Source organism: Misgurnus anguillicaudatus, chromosome 9 (assembly GCF_027580225.2).
Source record: "Misgurnus anguillicaudatus chromosome 9, ASM2758022v2, whole genome shotgun sequence".
NCBI lineage: Eukaryota > Metazoa > Chordata > Actinopteri > Cypriniformes > Cobitidae > Misgurnus > Misgurnus anguillicaudatus.
The window spans coordinates 32,687,230-32,705,795 of record NC_073345.2 but is presented as its reverse complement, the minus strand read 5'-3'; the positions used below and the strand labels follow the sequence as shown (position 1 = coordinate 32,705,795).

Below are 18,566 nucleotides of genomic sequence, written 5' to 3'. Positions count from 1 at the left end.
CTTGCTGTTTAGTCTTTTTATAAACGACTCACCTGTGCACTGATGCCAGTTGTCAACTCTATGCGGATGATGCAGTTATTTATGCACCTGCTAAATCACCTGAGCATGCTGCAGCTGCATTGTCTACTAGAATGTTTCACATCCAACAATGGCTCATTCAAAATCAGCTAGTTTCCATGTGCTTTTCTATTAAAAAAGAATTGAAATATCTAGGATTGGTTTTAGATCCTCAACTTAATTTCGATAAGCATATAAAGAAAATTTTAAATACAACACAAAGTAATCTTAACTGTTTTAAACTTTATACCGAACCAGGCAGCCCTGCTGTACATGCATGCCAGGGGTGGGCAACTCCTGGTCCTGAGGGCCAGTGTCCCTGCAGAGTTTAGCTCCAACTCTAATCAAACACAGCTGAAAAATCTAATTGAAGTCTTCAGGACTGTTTGGAAATGACATTCAGGTGTGTTTGATTAAGGTTGAAGCTAAACTCTGCAGGACTGTGGCCCTCGATGCCCACCCCTGATGCATGCTATGATCTTTTCTCATATATCGTACTGCATGACACCATGGGTTCAAGCCACTCCTACAGCAACTAAATGCATAGGTTCTGTATACAACCGAGCAATAAAACATTATGGATAAAAAACCAATATGTCACCATCACTGTACCATTCTTAAGAAATATAATTTAATGACTTTTGAGAATTTTAGCAATTTTTGCTTTCTTAAATTAATTCACCAGTGCATTAATCACTTAGCACCTGAGCCACTAAGTTCATTTGTAGAGAGACAAAGCAGCATTCAAGTCACTAGGGGTTCACAAACCATGACTGTAAAATACCATATTGCAGGACCAGTTTTGGTCAGACGACCTTCTTTGTGAAGAGCTCCTGAAACTCATTACCATCTGACATTAAGACTGTACTAGATTTTAAAGTGTTTACTTCCAGGTTAAAAAAACGGGTTAAAAATAAACCAAAGGTGTACTCATTTTAATTAATGTATGTAGGTAAGAGTGGTTTGATGTGTATGTGTAGTATGTAAATTTTATGGATAAATTACATTTTATTGGGTATAATCAGGGATAGGAGATGCCAATATATCATGTTATATCATTTTAAATTGTAATAGTTAAGTATGTACATTTTATTGTGTCTAAAGCCCAACCAGGGACAGGGGTGGAAAATTAGCATTTGCTATAAACAGGAATGCAACTGACGATGGAAAGTTCTGCTCAGTTTTCCATTTGCAATGTTTTTTGTCATATGCAAATTACAAACCCGCCAGTCTGGATTTTTATAACTTAATCTGTGGCTCATTTTTGGAGGTTGCGTCCACCGGAGGTGGCATTTATGGGCATTGCAGTCTTATTTAAGAACCAGTGAGAACTGGCGACCAAGGTGTCCAATTACACTATTGGGTAAACTGGATCTTTTGGTTGTACGTGCACATATTTGAGATTCTTGTGTCATCCTGATTTTATCTCTAATTTTGTTTTTCCTGTGTAAAGTGTTTTATACAACAGCTTGACAATAACATCTGTGAAGAATTTCATTAAGGTTTTAAACACCCCGGTTTGTTACAGGGTTTGATTATTTTTTGGCCTCTGATTCAGATAAACAGTAGGCTAACTTTTCTTTTATGATTAGATCTTAGCGTGTCTCAGACCAAAACAAAAGCACACACGGCAGGCATGTTTCAAAAACAGAATAGCTGTAGCAATGTTTTTAAGAGAAACAGATTAACCTAAAAGTTTCCTAAATATACGATTAACTTTTTGGGATATAGGCTTATTTTACAGCTCCCCTAGAGTTAAACAATTGATATTTACAGTTTTGGAATCTAACCAGCCGATCTCCGGGTCTGGCAGTGGCCGAAAATAGTCCCCAGCTATTGAAAGATACCAAGGGACTATTTTCGGCTGCTGCGTAATATCACTACGCCTGCTGCACATGGTACGGCAGCAAAGTTCTTGATTATTACGCCGAAATTAGAGTATAGTTGCCATATTGACCTAGACAAATCTTAACTTTTAATTTTCTGTTGTTCTTAGTACACAATGTAACTACAGAAGAGTCAGAAGATGTTTTAAATAGGAAAAATATCCAAACTCTTGGTCAATTTTGAGTGCGATGCTAATGGTCTAATCAGATTCAATGGATTATGCTAAGCTATGCTAAAAGTGGTACCGCCAGACTCGGAGATCCGCTGAATGGATTCCAAAACAGTAAAAATCAATTGTGTAGATGGAAAATAAGCCTATTTTCAAAAAAGTGGAGTGTCCCTAAGGTGACCAGATGTCCCCGTATTCCGGGGACCGTCACGTTTTTTGGTGTTTGGTTCTCCGTAAACCTACAACAATAAAAAGATGAAAACATTCAAAAGAGTTTTGTCCCCGATTGTAAATTCATAGACAATAACAAATACACTTTTAAGGATATTTTAACCATTGAACTAGGACATGTTCCTGCTTGTAATTTGAAAAATCTGGTCACCTTACTTTAGGAGGACCCTAGCTGGTACTGGCAATGTTAGAGTACTTGCTAAAGCATACACCATACTTTATCCTTCTTCATCCATTCTTTAAAGAAGGTGGTACCAGGTGTTGACAGCCTGGTCACAAGTTTGCTATGCGTGACATGATGGGACTGATGATAAGTCCCCATAGCCAATCACATTTAGCAATGGCAGATTGAGAAAAAATAACACTGTAAACCTTTCCAGCACTTAAAATGTACTCAGGCCTTTTTGGTAAAGAAACAGAACGCATATACTAAAAAATGAATGGGCCTAAAATAGATCTCTGAGGGATGCCACATGTTAAACATGCCACAGCAAATGAAAACTTTCCCATACATACAGAAAACCTTATCTTTGAAAATGTGATTGAATCTAGTTAAGGACATTTCCACAGATACCCAAACATTTTTCAAAACGATAAGCATATCATGATCAACATGCTATGATTTAATAATAAAAAAAAGGTATTATTTGAATCAGAAGCCAAAAAATCATTAAAACCCCGTAACAAACCAGGGTGTTTAAAACCATTATGAAATTTCCTTACAGATAATGTTGTTGTCAAGCAGAAAACACTTCACACAGGAAAAACTGAATAAAAGATAAAATCAGGATGACACAAGAATCTTAAATATGTACACGTACAACCAAAAGATCCTGTTGGCCCATGAATTCATTCAATAAGAACTATCTATGTTTAATTCAGTTTCACCCTTTTCTGTTCAGTCATATAAAGGCCACTGAAAAGTCTTTCTAGATTATTCACATTCTGACTGGCCAAAGATGAATCTGAACGTCGTCTTTGTTTTCCTTTGCGCTCTTTTCGCTGGAGGTACAGTACGAAACACAAAAGCCTGTTTAATGTTTTAAGTACCGATCATTTCATGTTTTTCCCTTTTTCTATTTTCAGGACACTCACTTAAATGTTATGAGTGTTCAGGTGTGACGAGTTCTTGTGTAGGTGTAGAGACGACGTGTCCCTCTAATTCGACTACATGTACAAGTGTAACAGTCACACAATCCTTTGGTGAGTTGGAGGATAAATTTATTGTGATGCTATATATTGTTGATTTCTTCTGCTGGATGAGCCTGTCGGTTGTGTGCTAATGATATTGTTGACTTTTTGGGTGATAAAAATTTACTATTGCAATTGAAGGATCTGTGTTTCTACAAAGCTACATGTGTGTGTGTGTGTGTGTGTGTGTGTGTGTGTGTGTGTGTGTGTGTGTGTGTGTGTGTGTGTGTGTGTGTGTGTGTGTGTGTGTGTGTTTGTGAGAGAGCGAGTAAAATTCGACCCGAGAGTACAGATACACATTTCTGTTTCTTATTTCCTTGTCTGTATATTTATTTACCATTTTTCATTTTTTTTACTTATTTTTAGGGATGCACCGATAGGATTTTTTTGGGCCGATACCGATTTAAACAGACAACTTGTATACAATACTACACAGTTGGTCTATTAGCTAGTTTATTTCTGCATCAGATTATTTTTACTGAACATGGATGGGATCTAATTAACATTCAACTGACCAAATAAGAGAGGCACAAATTAAGCTAAAACAAATATAATAAGACAGCATGACAACCTTCAAATGTGGTTTTTGCTATTCAGCATTTATTTTATTAACAACATTAACTCATTTTTTACATATAATGGATTTCTTTATGCAGTTAATTAATAAACAATCGGTATCGGCCTTTCTTGTGCTATTGCCGATATGCCGATGGTTTCAAATTCATCAAAAATCGGCCGATAAATATCGGCAGCCGATACATCAGTGCATCACTACTTATTTTCCATTTCTATTACTTCCATTATTTCTATGACTGAATTGCTCTATTGCTACTGAAAACCTTCAGATAAATGTTTTGTATTAACATTATTATTGCAACATGTGTGTTGCACTTTTGTTTATTTCTAAGGTTAATGCATGTAATATATCAGTTACATTCTTTGCAATAAAATAAAAATTTCTGGATGCAGAAACGTCTTTGCTGTGTCCCACAGCTGTCAATAAGTGACAGGTGCGGTGAGCGGCAACAGCAGGTGATACAACTAGAAAATCCTTTGTAGGCTAGATCGTCTCATTTCAGTTCGAGTCCTTCAAAGACAAATTAATCGCTTTCAAAATCGCTTTTTAAAATTAAACAACAATAATGAAATAATGGAGTGTCTATGAAATCCAATAAGGACTCATAATCTAATTATAAGATTAAGAGCATCAAAGTTTGATTTTACATTGATTTTAATCTTTGACATGATCTTACTAAATCAATAATATCAAAGATTATTAAGACAACATATAGGATGATGTAGAAAATAGTAAATCACAAAAAATGACTTTAGCTGGGTTTTCACATAATGGGCCCTATTTTAACGATCTAAGCGCAATATCTAAAGCGCACAGCGCAACGTCTAAATGGGCGTGTTCGAATCCACTTTTGCTAATTTAACAACGGAAAAATGGATTGTGCACCGAGCGCATGGTCGAAAAGGGTTGGTCCTATTGTAATGGGAGTATTTTTTGGGAGTAACGTGCAATAAACCAATGAGAGTCTCAGCTCTCATCCCCTTTAAAAGCAAGTTGTCTAATCCCTATTTAGATGACAGACTTTGTAAACTGAAAAACTAAGCTGAGGAAGAAGATCCCCAGTTTAAGATTAATGTTAAATAATTGTGCTGTTTTTCACTTTTGTGTTTTTTTTTTATTAAAACGTAAAAAATCGTTTTCTTTTAGTCATGGAAGTAAAAAAGCAGGTTTTTAATTGCTTTAAATGTATGGCTATCCAATTTCATCAAAATAATAATTTACAAATATGTAAGATAAGGTTTGTATTCTAAAAATACTTTATTTCTAACAAACAGGAGATAAAGAATTTACAAACGGCTCTCCGAACGTTTCAGCACTTGGACAGCGTTTTTTAAGCAAAGAGTTTTTTTAAGCATTACTTAAAAATGTTTCTCATCTCTTCATATCCACAGGTACAGAGTCATCATATACAATAAATCCGTGAGGTAGCATTTAAAAAAAAATTAAAACAGATGCATTTGTTTAAAGCAAAGCATTTATTTACTTACCAGGCTACAGGTAAAGCAGCTCTTTGCGCCTTCTAACGTCTCATAATTAGTCCTCATTTATGTCCAAGAGACTCAATAATAATCTTTTACATTCAATCCTTTAATCTTTCATATTTAAAAGCGTTTTTGTGCTGCTGCGCATTCATGTAGGCTACTATGTGATAAGCAAACCCGCGTTGTCCTCCCGTTTATAGGCGCATATTACTAATGCACTCGCACTCTCTTTAAATAACAAAAACCATATTGCGCCATTGACTTTAGACTTTAGAGCAGGTTTTTGTTGGTCAATGGCGTAGTCTATTTTAGTTGCCTCAAAATAGCAACGCGCCAACAATGCGCCTGAACACAGCTCGTTTTCAGACCAGAACGCCCACGGGCGCAAAAGCAAATGCGTTTGCTATTTCAACAACGTTGCGCTAAACGTGAAAATTTTAATTGCGCAGTGTGGAAACTAGCGAAAGACACTTGCGTCGCGCATTGCGCTGCATTGCGCTGGGTGTATGATAGAGCCCAATAAGTCAAATCAATAATGCTTAAGAAATTAAATACAACACAGATAAAAATGTCAGTCATCTCTCAGAAACACACCTAAAAAAACTCAGCTGCAGATACATTTTTTTTCTATTTTTGTTTTTTAGGTCTCGCTACAGTTAGCGGAGCGGGTAAGGGCTGTAATGCGCCACAAAATTGTGTAAATGGATCCCTTAACTTTGGCATTTCAAGGACAGCATTATCTATGGATTGCTGTAACACTGACCTCTGTAATGGGAGAGACGTCACAGGTATTATCTTTGTTATGTAGCACTATATAAGCTTAAGTTTAATTGTTGCAGAAACTGAAAGAATAAGATTTGTTTCTTCCACAGATTACAGCTCTACCACACCTAATGGAAAACAATGTTACTACTGTAATGGTATTACTTGTTCAAACAAATTAAACTGTTCAGGAACTGAAGACTACTGCATTAAAGCACAAGGTAATAGAGAATTTGTTAACATAATAATTAGATTTGTTTCTAATGGATGATTGGTCTCTACATAATTGCACTGTTTTTTAAGTATGTGATGAAGTCTATGTGCAATTATTGAAAATATCTGCATGTATGTGCATTTTCTATGATTATATGTACAGTAGAAGACGTTTGGACACATCTTCTCCTTAAGTTAAATATTTTCAGCATTAAACATTCATAACAAAAACCTCCAAACTATGAAAGAACATGTATGGAATTATGTAGTAAACAAAAAGTGTATATTTAATATTGTCCAAAGTAGCTTCATTTAGCTTTGATGATAGCTTGGCAAACTCATGGCATTTTCTTATCAGATTCACGAGGTAGTCACCTGGAATGGTTTCCAATTCACAGGTTTTCCCTGTCAGTAATTTTTTTGACATTTCTTGCCTAGTGTTTTAGAGCATCAGTTGTCTTGCAGAGAAAGGGTGAGCACAAAAACCCTATAAGTGCCACTACAACTATTGTACAAATCCATATTATGGCAAGAAACACTCACTAAAGTAACAAGAAAACCAGTCCATCATTAATTTCAGTTACTGTGCTGATGTAGTGCTGTGTTCAAAATGTAGATCATCATAAACTCCTGGTGAGCATCTTCCGTATCAATTCGGATGCACTTTTGTGACGAATTGCAGTTGATCCGTATGGAAAGGACGCATATGACCCGTGGAGTACGTTGAGTGAAAGGTAGCAAGGTATACTTGACTTTCCATGTCCGTCTTACATGCGTATGCATCTGCACACTTTGTCTAAGCAAGGAGCATACTCTCTCTTTCCCCTCCACTCTCAATGAGTTCAGTATGAATATGCAGATGTCCTTACCTAAACTGCTGCAAAGGGCGATGAAGGTAAAGTAGCATTGCACAAAATCAGCTCAGACTCAGTCCCTCTAAATTACTCATGGGATTTAACTTCGTGTTATGCAATTTTTTGCTTGAGTTTAATATTTTCAATTTGCGCGAAGACGCGTTTGAGGTGAATAGCGCGTGTTTTTGCAGCCATCGCGCCGCCAAATTATTTAACAATTTTAACGATTTGCGCAAGTGGATTACATGCAAGGTCGAAGCATAGACGCGAACTCACGCAATGCAATGCGAGTTGCGTGGGTTTGCGTCTGTGCTTTGATTTTGTATGTAATCTACTTCTGCAAATTGTTAAATTCGCGTTTGGTGTGTACGCCTCATTAGGGCTACATGTCATACGCATCTTTAGCCTGGAAAACCCAGACAACTTCTGGCAAATTAAGATGTGCTCTGCAAGTAGTCTGGCAAAGAGGCCATTCAAGCCCATTTCTAATGCAGAGAAATAACGGCACCAATCAGAAACGTTGGTTTACACGATGACGACAGCGCAGTGACGGTGAAGCAGATTTTGTACATTACAAAGATGGATGCCGCCGTGGAACATCACTTGTTCGAATCAGCTATCGTGTCTGTTTTAAGCGATTTAAACTTTTCCTTTTCGTTAAAACCTGAGCAAAGAACAACACTTGAAGCCATCATATCTAAAAAATATATGTTATCGCTGTCTTACCAACTGGATCTGCAAAAGTCTGATATAGCTCTGCATACGTCATCTCCTTCATCGCTGTGATTAGTTTTAGGTCTATCTAATTGGACACAGAGGCATTTGAGAGACGTCCGTTGGTGACACCCCTTTGGAAATGATTTGTCTATGAAGCTTTGCCAGACTATAACTCGGTTACTGAGAATGGTCTGGTTTAAACCAGGCTAGTGCATCTCGTCAGTAAAGCCGGTTCCTTGATTAGTAGTAAATCACCATCACCTGCTTTCAGAAAGAGTGGCATTTACTAAACAAATACATAGTTTACTGACAAGCTAGGCAATATCGCATTCATTATCACGGGTGATACGTCTCTTATAGGGAAGGGGTAAATTGCCCGATTCACTACAAATCAAGCAACCGGCTTTACTGACAAGATGTGCATGACAATCGCGTGCGATTTATCGTGGAGCCCTATGCTGTCTATAACAGCTATTTGTCCAAGAAGGAGAGTGATGCATGCACTGTAAAAAATAGCTGTAATTATGCAGCTTGCCAGTACCTTACTGTAGAAGATAAAGACTGAAAATGTTTCAAGTTCATTTAATTTTGAACAAACTGTTGCCAGTAAATAACATTCTACAGTAAGTTACTGGCAGCTAGTTGCCAATAATAACCAGTATTACTGTAATTTCTACAGATTTTTTTACAGTGTGTATTATCAGATAACCTGGCCTCCACAATCACTAGATCTAAATAAATCTGGACAATGAAGAACAACTCTGTGAACTTCAAGATTCTTGGAAAATCATTGACTGAGAATGACAAACGTGCAAACTGTCATCAAAGCAAAAGTTGGCTACTTTGTAGAATATTCTGGCTTATTGAACACACTTTTGTTGACTACATAATTCCATATTTGTTTTGACATAATGTCTTCAGTATTAAAATGAAAGAAAAAAAACACTGAATAAGGTGTGACTTTTGACTGATAGTATAATAATGAATATATTATATGCATGGTTCATTTTATAACTTTTCATTTCTTCACATTAGTAACTTCTGTGACAGCTCTAAAAGGATGTGCCTCTAAATCTATGTGTAATGTTACAACACAAGTGACTCAAGGTTACGTGGGAATCTCATGCTGTCAGGGGAATCTGTGTAATGGTGCTAAGAGCATCACTCAGCACCTCCTCTTTGTCTTATGGCCGTTCTTCTTCTACATCCTGATCCATTAAATGTAAAAAGTGTGAAAGTGACATAGCTTTATGTTTTTAAAATATACCACTAATCACTGCAACAACAAAATGTTTTATTGGAATAAAATGCTTTATGCAATATAGCTTGAGATTTTTATGCATTGTCTTTGATGTTATTTTAAGAAAAAAAATTTGATACTGGGATACATATAAAAACAAAATATAACACGACATTAAATATCGTCCATAATTTTTGGACAAAAACTATTTGACTGAATTTAATAATGATATTGTGATGTTTGTAAGTCACTTACAATTGACAATGTCTACAAACTTATTCATGCTGCACCTGTATCATCATCCACATTTTGTTCACCTAGTTTTTCTGGTATACCCTTCTCTACCTTTTCACAAATTGACAATGAGCTGCTCACTAGGGAGGTGTCACGTATGAAAGTTACCACTTGCGTACTTGATCCCCTCCCCACAAGCCTGTTTAAATCCTGTTTTAATTCATTGTGTCCTGCAGTTCTCGATATTGTAAATGATTCCCTGCATACTGGTGTTGTGCCAGCAGCATTGAAAACTGCTGCTGTAACACCTGTTCTAAAAAAACATAACGGTGACTTGGACAACTTTAACAATTATCGCCCCATTTCAAACTTACCGTTTCTCGCCAAAATTCTGGAACGTTTGGTGGCTTTGCAGCTACATAGTCACCTCACAGTTAACAATCTTTTCGAACCCCTTCAGTCTGGTTTTAGAAAATTTCATAGTACTGAGACAGCCTTGGTCAAGGTCACCAATGACCTGTTATTAGCCTCAGATTCTGGATCTCTCTCCATCCTGATCCTCCTAGATCTTAGTGCCGCTTTCGACATGGTTAACCACAAGCTGCTACTCGAGCGTTTGAAAACTGTCTTTGGTGTTTCTGGGACTGTTTTAACTTGGTTTAGATCATATCTTTCTGATCGTCAACAGTTTGTATCTATGAGTGGATTCCGGTCCGTCACTGGTTATGTCTGTACGGGTGTTCCTCAAGGTTCCATCTTAGGCCCCTTACTTTTTAGCATTTACATATTTCCACTTGGATTGCTTTTATGGTTGTTTTCACATATGTTGGTGCGCACCGTGGTGTGGCCTCGGAGCGCACCAAAATACATTGTATCATTTTTCAGTTAGTGCGGTCCGTGTTCACATATATATATTTTTTACTTTACTCGAAATGCCGCACCGTACGCCATGTGACAACGGTCAGCGCTGTCATTGGTCTCTGACAGCTCTTACCGTCTCATGACCACCCCCACGTTTCCACGACAACCAGCCTGACAGGGAGAGCGCAGCTATCAAGATGTGGAGATAAACGATGCACGCCTTTGCGAAGTTTCTTTGCTTTAACGCGAAATTGCGTAGCTGTTCTATTAAAGCCTTTCTCACGGAGCCGTTTGCTAAAAAGCCCGTAATGTCACTATTTGTGTGTGGAGGACAGCTATGCATTTATAAAATCATCAGCTCAAACGTAAAGGAGACAGCGAATCTCTCTGCAACGGACCAGATTGGCTTGTTTGTTGTTAACCCACAATATAACACCCGGCTCACGTCACAACGGAAGCCCAGTGGCTCAAACATGTGGAGAACTTCCTGTATTTGGTTCGGTCCGAGGTCCGGCAGTGTTCACACCACAGGTGGGTCGCCCCAGAGTTCGGCAACAGCCGCTCCGAGACCACCTGTTTAGAGCGGTCTCGGAGCGGCCGTTTAGTGCGCACCCGAGTGCGGCTGCTGTGTTCACACTGACCCAAACGCACCGTACTCGGAGCGACACGTCATTTGGGCCGACCTAAACGGTGTATATGTGAAAACACCCTAAGATCACTTGGGCTAAATTATCACTTTTATGCGGACGACACTCAGATTTATATCCACTCCAAGACTAATCATAATCTGGACCTTTCTCGTTTGACTCACTGTATTGCTGAGATAAAATCATGGATGTCTCAAAACTTTTTGTGCCTCAATAGTGATAAGACGGAGGTCTTGCTTCTTGGCACCCCTCACCAGCTTCGCAAAGCTGGCTCACTATCGCTAAACATAGATGGCTCTGTCCTGGAAGCACAAAACAAATTAAAAAACCTAGGAGTAATGTTTGATTCTGGTTTGTCTTATGACCCCCACGTTCGTTACACAGTTAAGAACTCATTTTTTCATCTCAGAAATATCGCTAGTCTTCATCCTATGCTGTCCCGCTCGGTGACTGAAAGGCTTATTAACACTTTTGTGTTCTCTCGCATTGACTATTGCAATGCACTTCTGATTGGAGTTCCTAAAACCACACTGAATAAACTACAATATGTGCAAAATTCAGCTGCTAGGATCCTGACTGGAGTCAGGCAAAATGAGCACATTACACCAATTCTCAAGTCCCTGCACTGGCTTCCGGTCAGGTTCCGAGTTGATTTTAAAGTCCTCATGCTTGCATACAAGGCACTGCATGGTCTTGCCCCCCAGTATCTGTCAGCACTTTTAACTTTTTACACACCCACGCGTCACTTGCGCTCCTCACAGGCACGACTATTAGTAGTCCCACAGTCACGGCTGCGCTCAGTAGGGAATAGGGCTTTTTCGTCGTACGCACCTAGACTCTGGAATGCACTCCCTCCTTACATCAGAGACGCACAGAACTTTAGTAGTTTTAAATCTCTTTTAAAGACTCACTTTTTTAGGATAGCCTTTTTATGACCCTTTTATTTGTTGTGTGTTCTTACATGTATGTATGCATTACTTGTCTCATTTTTACATGTACGTATGCATTTACTTGTGTTATTTTTACATGTATGTATGCATTACTTACATAATTTTGTGTGCGTTGTTTTCTTATTTTCTGTTATGTAAAGCGCCTTGAGAAGCTACTTTAAAGGCGCTATATAAAAATAAAGTTATTATTATATTATTATTATTACTTAGGATTAAAGCATCTGCCAAATTAATATCGCAATTGTTGTGTTTTCTATTATTTGTGCAATATTGTAATTTAATCATTTCAATACAAACTATTTAAAATAAAGGTTCTTAAAAGATCTTTTATCGAGTTGTATGGTTCCAAAAGAAATTTAACATCCTTTCTGCTGCACAAAAAGGCTTTTGAAGTAAAAAAAGGTTCTAGTCTATAAAAAGGAAGGGAAAAGCCACTTTTTTACCACAAACACTATAAAAAGTTGTATAAAAAGATTGTTATATTAACTGTAAAGCACATCCATATCCATAGCTACATTACCTTTGGGTTGCCAAACAATTATTATCTATCCACATACACACACATATATACATATATACATATATATATTCTGTTTTATTTAGATTTTTCTGTGTTTATTGCTATGCAGTTGTGTTTTTATTCTGTGATTTTTTTAACCCCCTTATTATTGCATAAACAATAAAGATTTTTCTGCTAGCTTAGTAGTTTTTACTTGCGCTGCCAATAATTTCACTAGTCCAACCATACATGAATCCATCAATCATATAATCAGTATTGTAATACATGCAAATAATCTGTGTGTAACTCATGTAAAACATATATAATACATCTGTTAATCATCACAAGATATGACAGTTATGACAAATATGACGGAAAATATGACTAAGATCTACCTGAAGGCATTTGATAGGGGTGTGACAAGACACTTAACCCACGAGACAATGAGAATAGGTTCATGAGAACGAAACGAGATTTTTACACTTTAAGAAATGATAATGTCTTTTATTCATCTGAAATCACATACAATTGAAATGTTTTAACTAATCTAGAACTGTCAAACAATTATTTTAAGTGATAACGAAATCATTTCTTATTGAGTAAACTTTATTAAAGGGTAATCCACAATCATTCGTAACACAGGCAGAGGTCAATAACACAGGTAAGCAACCCAAAAATAAATACAAAGTATACAGAGGTGGACACTACTTGAGTTTTTAAGTTACATTTTCCAAGCTCTGTGCTTTATTAGAGTGTTTGTCTTGGGAAATTTTTTTACTTTGATTCTACATTCTAAAGCATAGAATCATACTGTGTATTCCTTTTATATTGCATATTAAAAATTATTTAATACCTAATTAAATAAAAATTGTGTACTTTTACTTTTCTTGAGTAAAAGTAAGAAAGTACTTTTCACTTAAGTAAAAGTAAAAATGTACTAGATGTTTAATGTACTTAAATATAAAATATAAACCAAAAACTTATTATGAAATGTAGTTAGAATAAAAATTATGATAAATGCTTTGGAATGTATGTTTTCCAAAGAAAAACACTGATAAAATACAAATACTTGAAAATGTAAATTTATGTAGGAAGTAAAATACTCAAGTAGTGTCCACCTCTGGAAAAACATTAGGAGAGAACTGGGAAAAGATACAGGCATTTTTGCATGACAAAAACGACTGGGCTTAAATAGGCTGGTAATTATTACAAGGTAATGAGAAACAGGTATAAGTGATCAGAGATAATGAGTCCATGCAAAGGGTTATTAATCACATCAATCAATCAAGTGTATAAATCATTCAAATCAAATCAGTATGGGAAACGTAGTGAAGAGTGATATTGAATGTAAAAGACAGGAGTGCCTTCTGGTGGAGCATGAGGGCACTCCACCTGATAAATGTTATACACAAAGTATGCATAAATGAAATATAAAACATGCATATGATTGAATATGAAATGCAAACAGACAACAGCAGTATTAACTGTTGCAAATGTGCAGAAGTGTATAATCGGGGTGATATTGTCTGACTAGCTAATATGTACATAGCAGGTGTAAAGTGCAATACGAACTGATAATATGTTCAATAGTGCAGTGATGCAGACCTGCAACAGACTGATGTTAGGAAGATGTATAGATGTGTAATGAATATAAATAAATATTTAAATGTATAGCTATAGCTTAATTTACCAGCAGGTGGCAGCAGATTATTTTGTACTAGAGAAATGTGCTGACTACTGTAGACTACAACTCCTTATTTTGGCTTTCAGAATGAGAAAAAAAATAAAAATGTTCCTTGAAAATGATCATGAGTACTCATTGACTTACCTTACTAATAGCAAAATCAAATTATCAATAAAGAGTAAAAATTGTTATTAATGCTCCAAAATTTGTGTAATGACTGAACAGTAGAGTGTTTTGCAATTTCCCCAGAATGAAAAAAAATATTATTAAAGCATCACTGACCTACAAAAACATAATTTAATTGCATAAAAAGATATTTTGCATTCATATAATATATTGTACCTGTAGTGCTGATAATTTAAAGCTCCACTGTGTAGGATCTACTCCCATCAAGCGGTGAAAGTCTATATGACAACCAACTGAATATTACTTTCTAGCCCCCCCCATTCGGAACGCGTTTTAACTCGTACGGTGGCCCGGCCGTGTCATGCCAAGGTTAACATGGCTTCCAGTAGCTACAAAGAAAAAGCAATGAAAAAAAATGAACAATTTGCAATGTCATTTGCGTGTGATCCATCAAAGCACACAGATTTATGTTTAACATGGAAAAAGTCTGATTGTCATGATATGTCCGCTTAAAATCACATACAAAAAGCAACCATAAACGTAGCTTAGACACTTCTTTTTTCATCGACGCGAGGAAAAATATCACACGGGCTGTTACACTTGGTATTAAGATGTGTTTTCGTCGATCAGATCACAAGTGGACGAGAGAGACACATTACGTTTACACTTGGTGTTTAAATCCGTCTCTTTTTGTCCATTTTCGACCGCTTCTCTTCAGATTACTGAGGAGATGGTCTGTGGACGAGTCCCTCTGTCATTTAATCATGAGCTAGAGTAATGACGGGTTTAAATGGACGCAAACTAATATGTCAGAGTCCAATGCTTATGTTTAAGTAAACGTTACATGTCCGTGTATATGTAAGAGCTTTCTCTGATATTGGTAATAAGATCGCTCAACTTTCACACGCTTGTAAAATGAAACGAAAGACGCGCAGATCAGACGCTTTTATCAATGAAAGGCTAAAAATAGCGCTGTACACCGTGTGTTTGTGTTAGAGGTCAGAAAAGATGAAAAACATTTATCTCAGTAACAGTTACCTCAGATTACATAAATGGGCGGAGAGACGGCGTGTGGCTGTTCCAAGACATTAAACCACATGCATGTTTACACTAACAAGTGTTACGCATACCCATGCTATAGTTAGCCAAGGAACTATAAAACTTCAAGTTTACAACATAAACTGTATAGATGTAAACGAATATGCTGAATTACCTGTGGTGAAGTAACCTAGCAACTTCATTGTCCAATGAGCCCCATCTTGGAAAACTAACTCCAATATTGACTTTGGTCTTGATGTTTTTCCTGTCGCGTTGTCGTTTAAAATCCCTGTTTCGCTTCCTTGGCGACTTGTTTTAATGTCCTCGAGAATAGTTCTTCAACAGGCTTTCAAAGCATTAGATCGCAGGTTTATCACGGCGTGCGGCCGAAGGATTCAGTCTAACGCAGGTCGCATATCCGGGCTGCATACGTCATCAAGCCTGGTTTATTTAAATTAACTGAGCATTACATTCGCAAGTCATAAGCATATTACATCAATTTACAATTAACTAAGAATAAATGTCAGCTTTATAATTGTTAATATTCTGAAATAAGACTGTCTTGATGACGTATACCGCCTACACATGCAACCTCCGTAGGCTTCAGCTCGCGGCCAGCTTGAGTGTGCTCTGAAAGCGCGAAAGGCGGAGCTTGAATTTCAGGAATGTCCCTCGTCGGCGAATGTATTTCAAAGATGGAGGCACAACATGGATTCAGCCAGAGAGCGTTACGGCGGTATGTATTTTAAATAGCAGATTCTACACTTACGAGAATACTTTGATTAGTGGGGTGGAAGTAATTACACATGAATGACCACATACTTTTGGAAGAAAACATGGGTTTTTGCTAAGAATTAACTAAAAAAAGTACACACTGGAGCTTTAACATTGTATGTTTATTTATTTATTTATTTATAAATATAAAGACGCAAATGTTGGTTACTCCATGGAAAATAAAACCAAAATCAAAACAACCAAAGAAAATGGTTTAGTTATACAGACCCAAAAAAAATGTTTCGTGCTGGTATATATTTAAACCTTGAGTGAGAACCCGTTCAATCAATAACCGAACGTTGACCAACAGACTGACCATGAGTCATGACACTGCGATGCTTGTGTTAACATTACACTGAAAAAAATGATTCATTGAATTTAATCAATTTTTTTAAGGTAAGTGGTTGCAATCAATTTATTTAAGCTACATTTAAACAAAAAAGATTAGTAAAGTAATATAAAATATAAAACTTTTGTTTAAATGTAGCTTAAATAAATTGATTGCAACCACTTACCTTAAAAAAATTGATTAAATTCAATGAATCATTTTTTTCAGTGTAGTTAACATTACCTAAAAATGAACAACACTTCTGCAGCATTTACATTAATCTTAATTCATGTTAATATCAGCATTTACTAATATTTTTAATCTAAAGGTTACTGCTAATATTAGGTGATGCTGCACATACACACTGAAAAAAATTATTCATTGAATTTAATCAATTTTTTTAAGGTAAGTGGTTGCAATCACTTTATTTAAGCTACATTTAAACAAAAGTTTTATATTTTATTTTACGTTACTAATCTTTTTTGTTTAAATGTAGCTTAAATAAATTGATTGCAACCACTTACCTTAAAAAAATTGATTAAATTTAATGAATCATTTTTTTCAGTGCAGTATTGTTCAAAATAATAGCAGTACAATGTGACTAACCAGAATAATCAAGGTTTTTAGTATATTTTTTATTGCTATGTGGCAAACAAGTTACCAGTAGGTTCAGTAGATTCTCAGAAAACAAACAAGACCCAGCATTCATGATATGCACGCTCTTAAGGCTGTGCAATTGGGCAATTAGTTGAAAGGGGTGTGTTCAAAAAAATAGCATTGTCTACCTTTGACTGTACAAACTCAAAACTATTTTGTACAAACATTTTTTTTTTCTGGGATTTAGCAATCCTGTGAATCACTAAACTAATATTTAGTTGTATGACCACAGTTTTTTAAAACTGCTTGACATCTGTGTGGCATGGAGTCAACCAACTTGTGGCACCTCAGCTGTTATTCCACTCCATGATTCTTTAACAACATTCCACAATTCATTCACATTTCTTGGTTTTGCTTCAGAAACAGCATTTTTGATATCACTTCACAAGTTCTCAATTGGATTAAGGTCTGGAGATTGGGCTGGCCACTCCATAACATTAATTTTGTTGGTTTGGAACCAAGACCCGTTTACTAGTGTGTTTTGGGTTATTGTCTTGTTGAAACAACCATTTCAAGGGCATGTCCTCTTCAGCATAGGGCAACATGACCTCTTCAAGTATTTTAACATATGCAAACTGATCCATGATCCCTGGTATGCGATAAATAAGCCCAACACCATAGTAGGAGAAACATGCCCATATCATGATGCTTGCACCTCCATGCTTCACTGTCTTCACTGTGTACTGTGGCTTGAATTCAGAGTTTGGGTGTCGTCTCACAAACTGCCTGTGGCCCTTGGACCCAAAAAGAACAATTGTACTCTCATCAGTACACAAAATGTTCCTCCATTTCTCTTTAGTCCAGTTGATGTGTTCTTTGGCAAATTGTAACCTCTTCTGCACATGCCTTTTTTTTAACAGAGGGACTTTGCGGGGAATTCTTGAAAATAGATTAGCTTCACACAGACGTCTTCTAACTGTCACAGTACTTACAGGTAACTCCAGACTGTCTTTGATCATCCTGGAGGTGATCATTGGCTGAGCCTTTGCCATTCTGGTTAGTCTTCTATCCATTTTGATGGTTGTCTTCCGTTTTCTTCCACGTCTCTCTGGTTTTGCTCTCCATTTTAAGGCATTGGAGATCATTTTAGCTGAACAGCCTATCATTTTTTGCACCTCTTTATAGGTTTTCCCCTCTCCAATCAACTTTTTAATCAAAGTACGCTGTTCTTCTGAACAAGGTCTTGAACGACCCATTTTCCTCAGCTTTCAAATGCATGGTCAACAAGTGTTGGCTTCATCCTTAAATAGGGGCTACCTGATTCACACCTGTTTCTTCACAAATTTGATGACCTCAGTGATTGAATGCCACACTGCGATTTTTTTGAACACACCCCTTTCAACTAATTCAACTAATTGCCCAATTGCACAGCCTTACGAGCGTGCATAT

At 36.7% G+C, this 18,566-nt stretch overlaps 2 protein-coding genes across 4 annotated transcripts in view; both read left to right on the top strand.

Annotated features, from left to right (window-relative positions):
• The window catches only part of LOC129423167 (phospholipase A2 inhibitor and Ly6/PLAUR domain-containing protein-like), a 57,471-nt gene that overhangs the window by 22,097 nt on the left and 16,808 nt on the right, over positions 1 to 18,566 (top strand). The gene's annotated exons all lie outside the window — the stretch shown is intronic.
• Positions 3,231 to 9,373, top strand: LOC141366148 (urokinase plasminogen activator surface receptor-like). The gene is made up of 5 exons (XM_073871515.1): positions 3,231 to 3,352; positions 3,431 to 3,547; positions 6,238 to 6,381; positions 6,466 to 6,576; positions 9,175 to 9,373. Exons 1-5 carry the CDS (start codon positions 3,304 to 3,306, stop codon positions 9,357 to 9,359), a joined length of 606 nt encoding a protein of 201 aa, XP_073727616.1. The 5' UTR covers positions 3,231 to 3,303; the 3' UTR covers positions 9,360 to 9,373.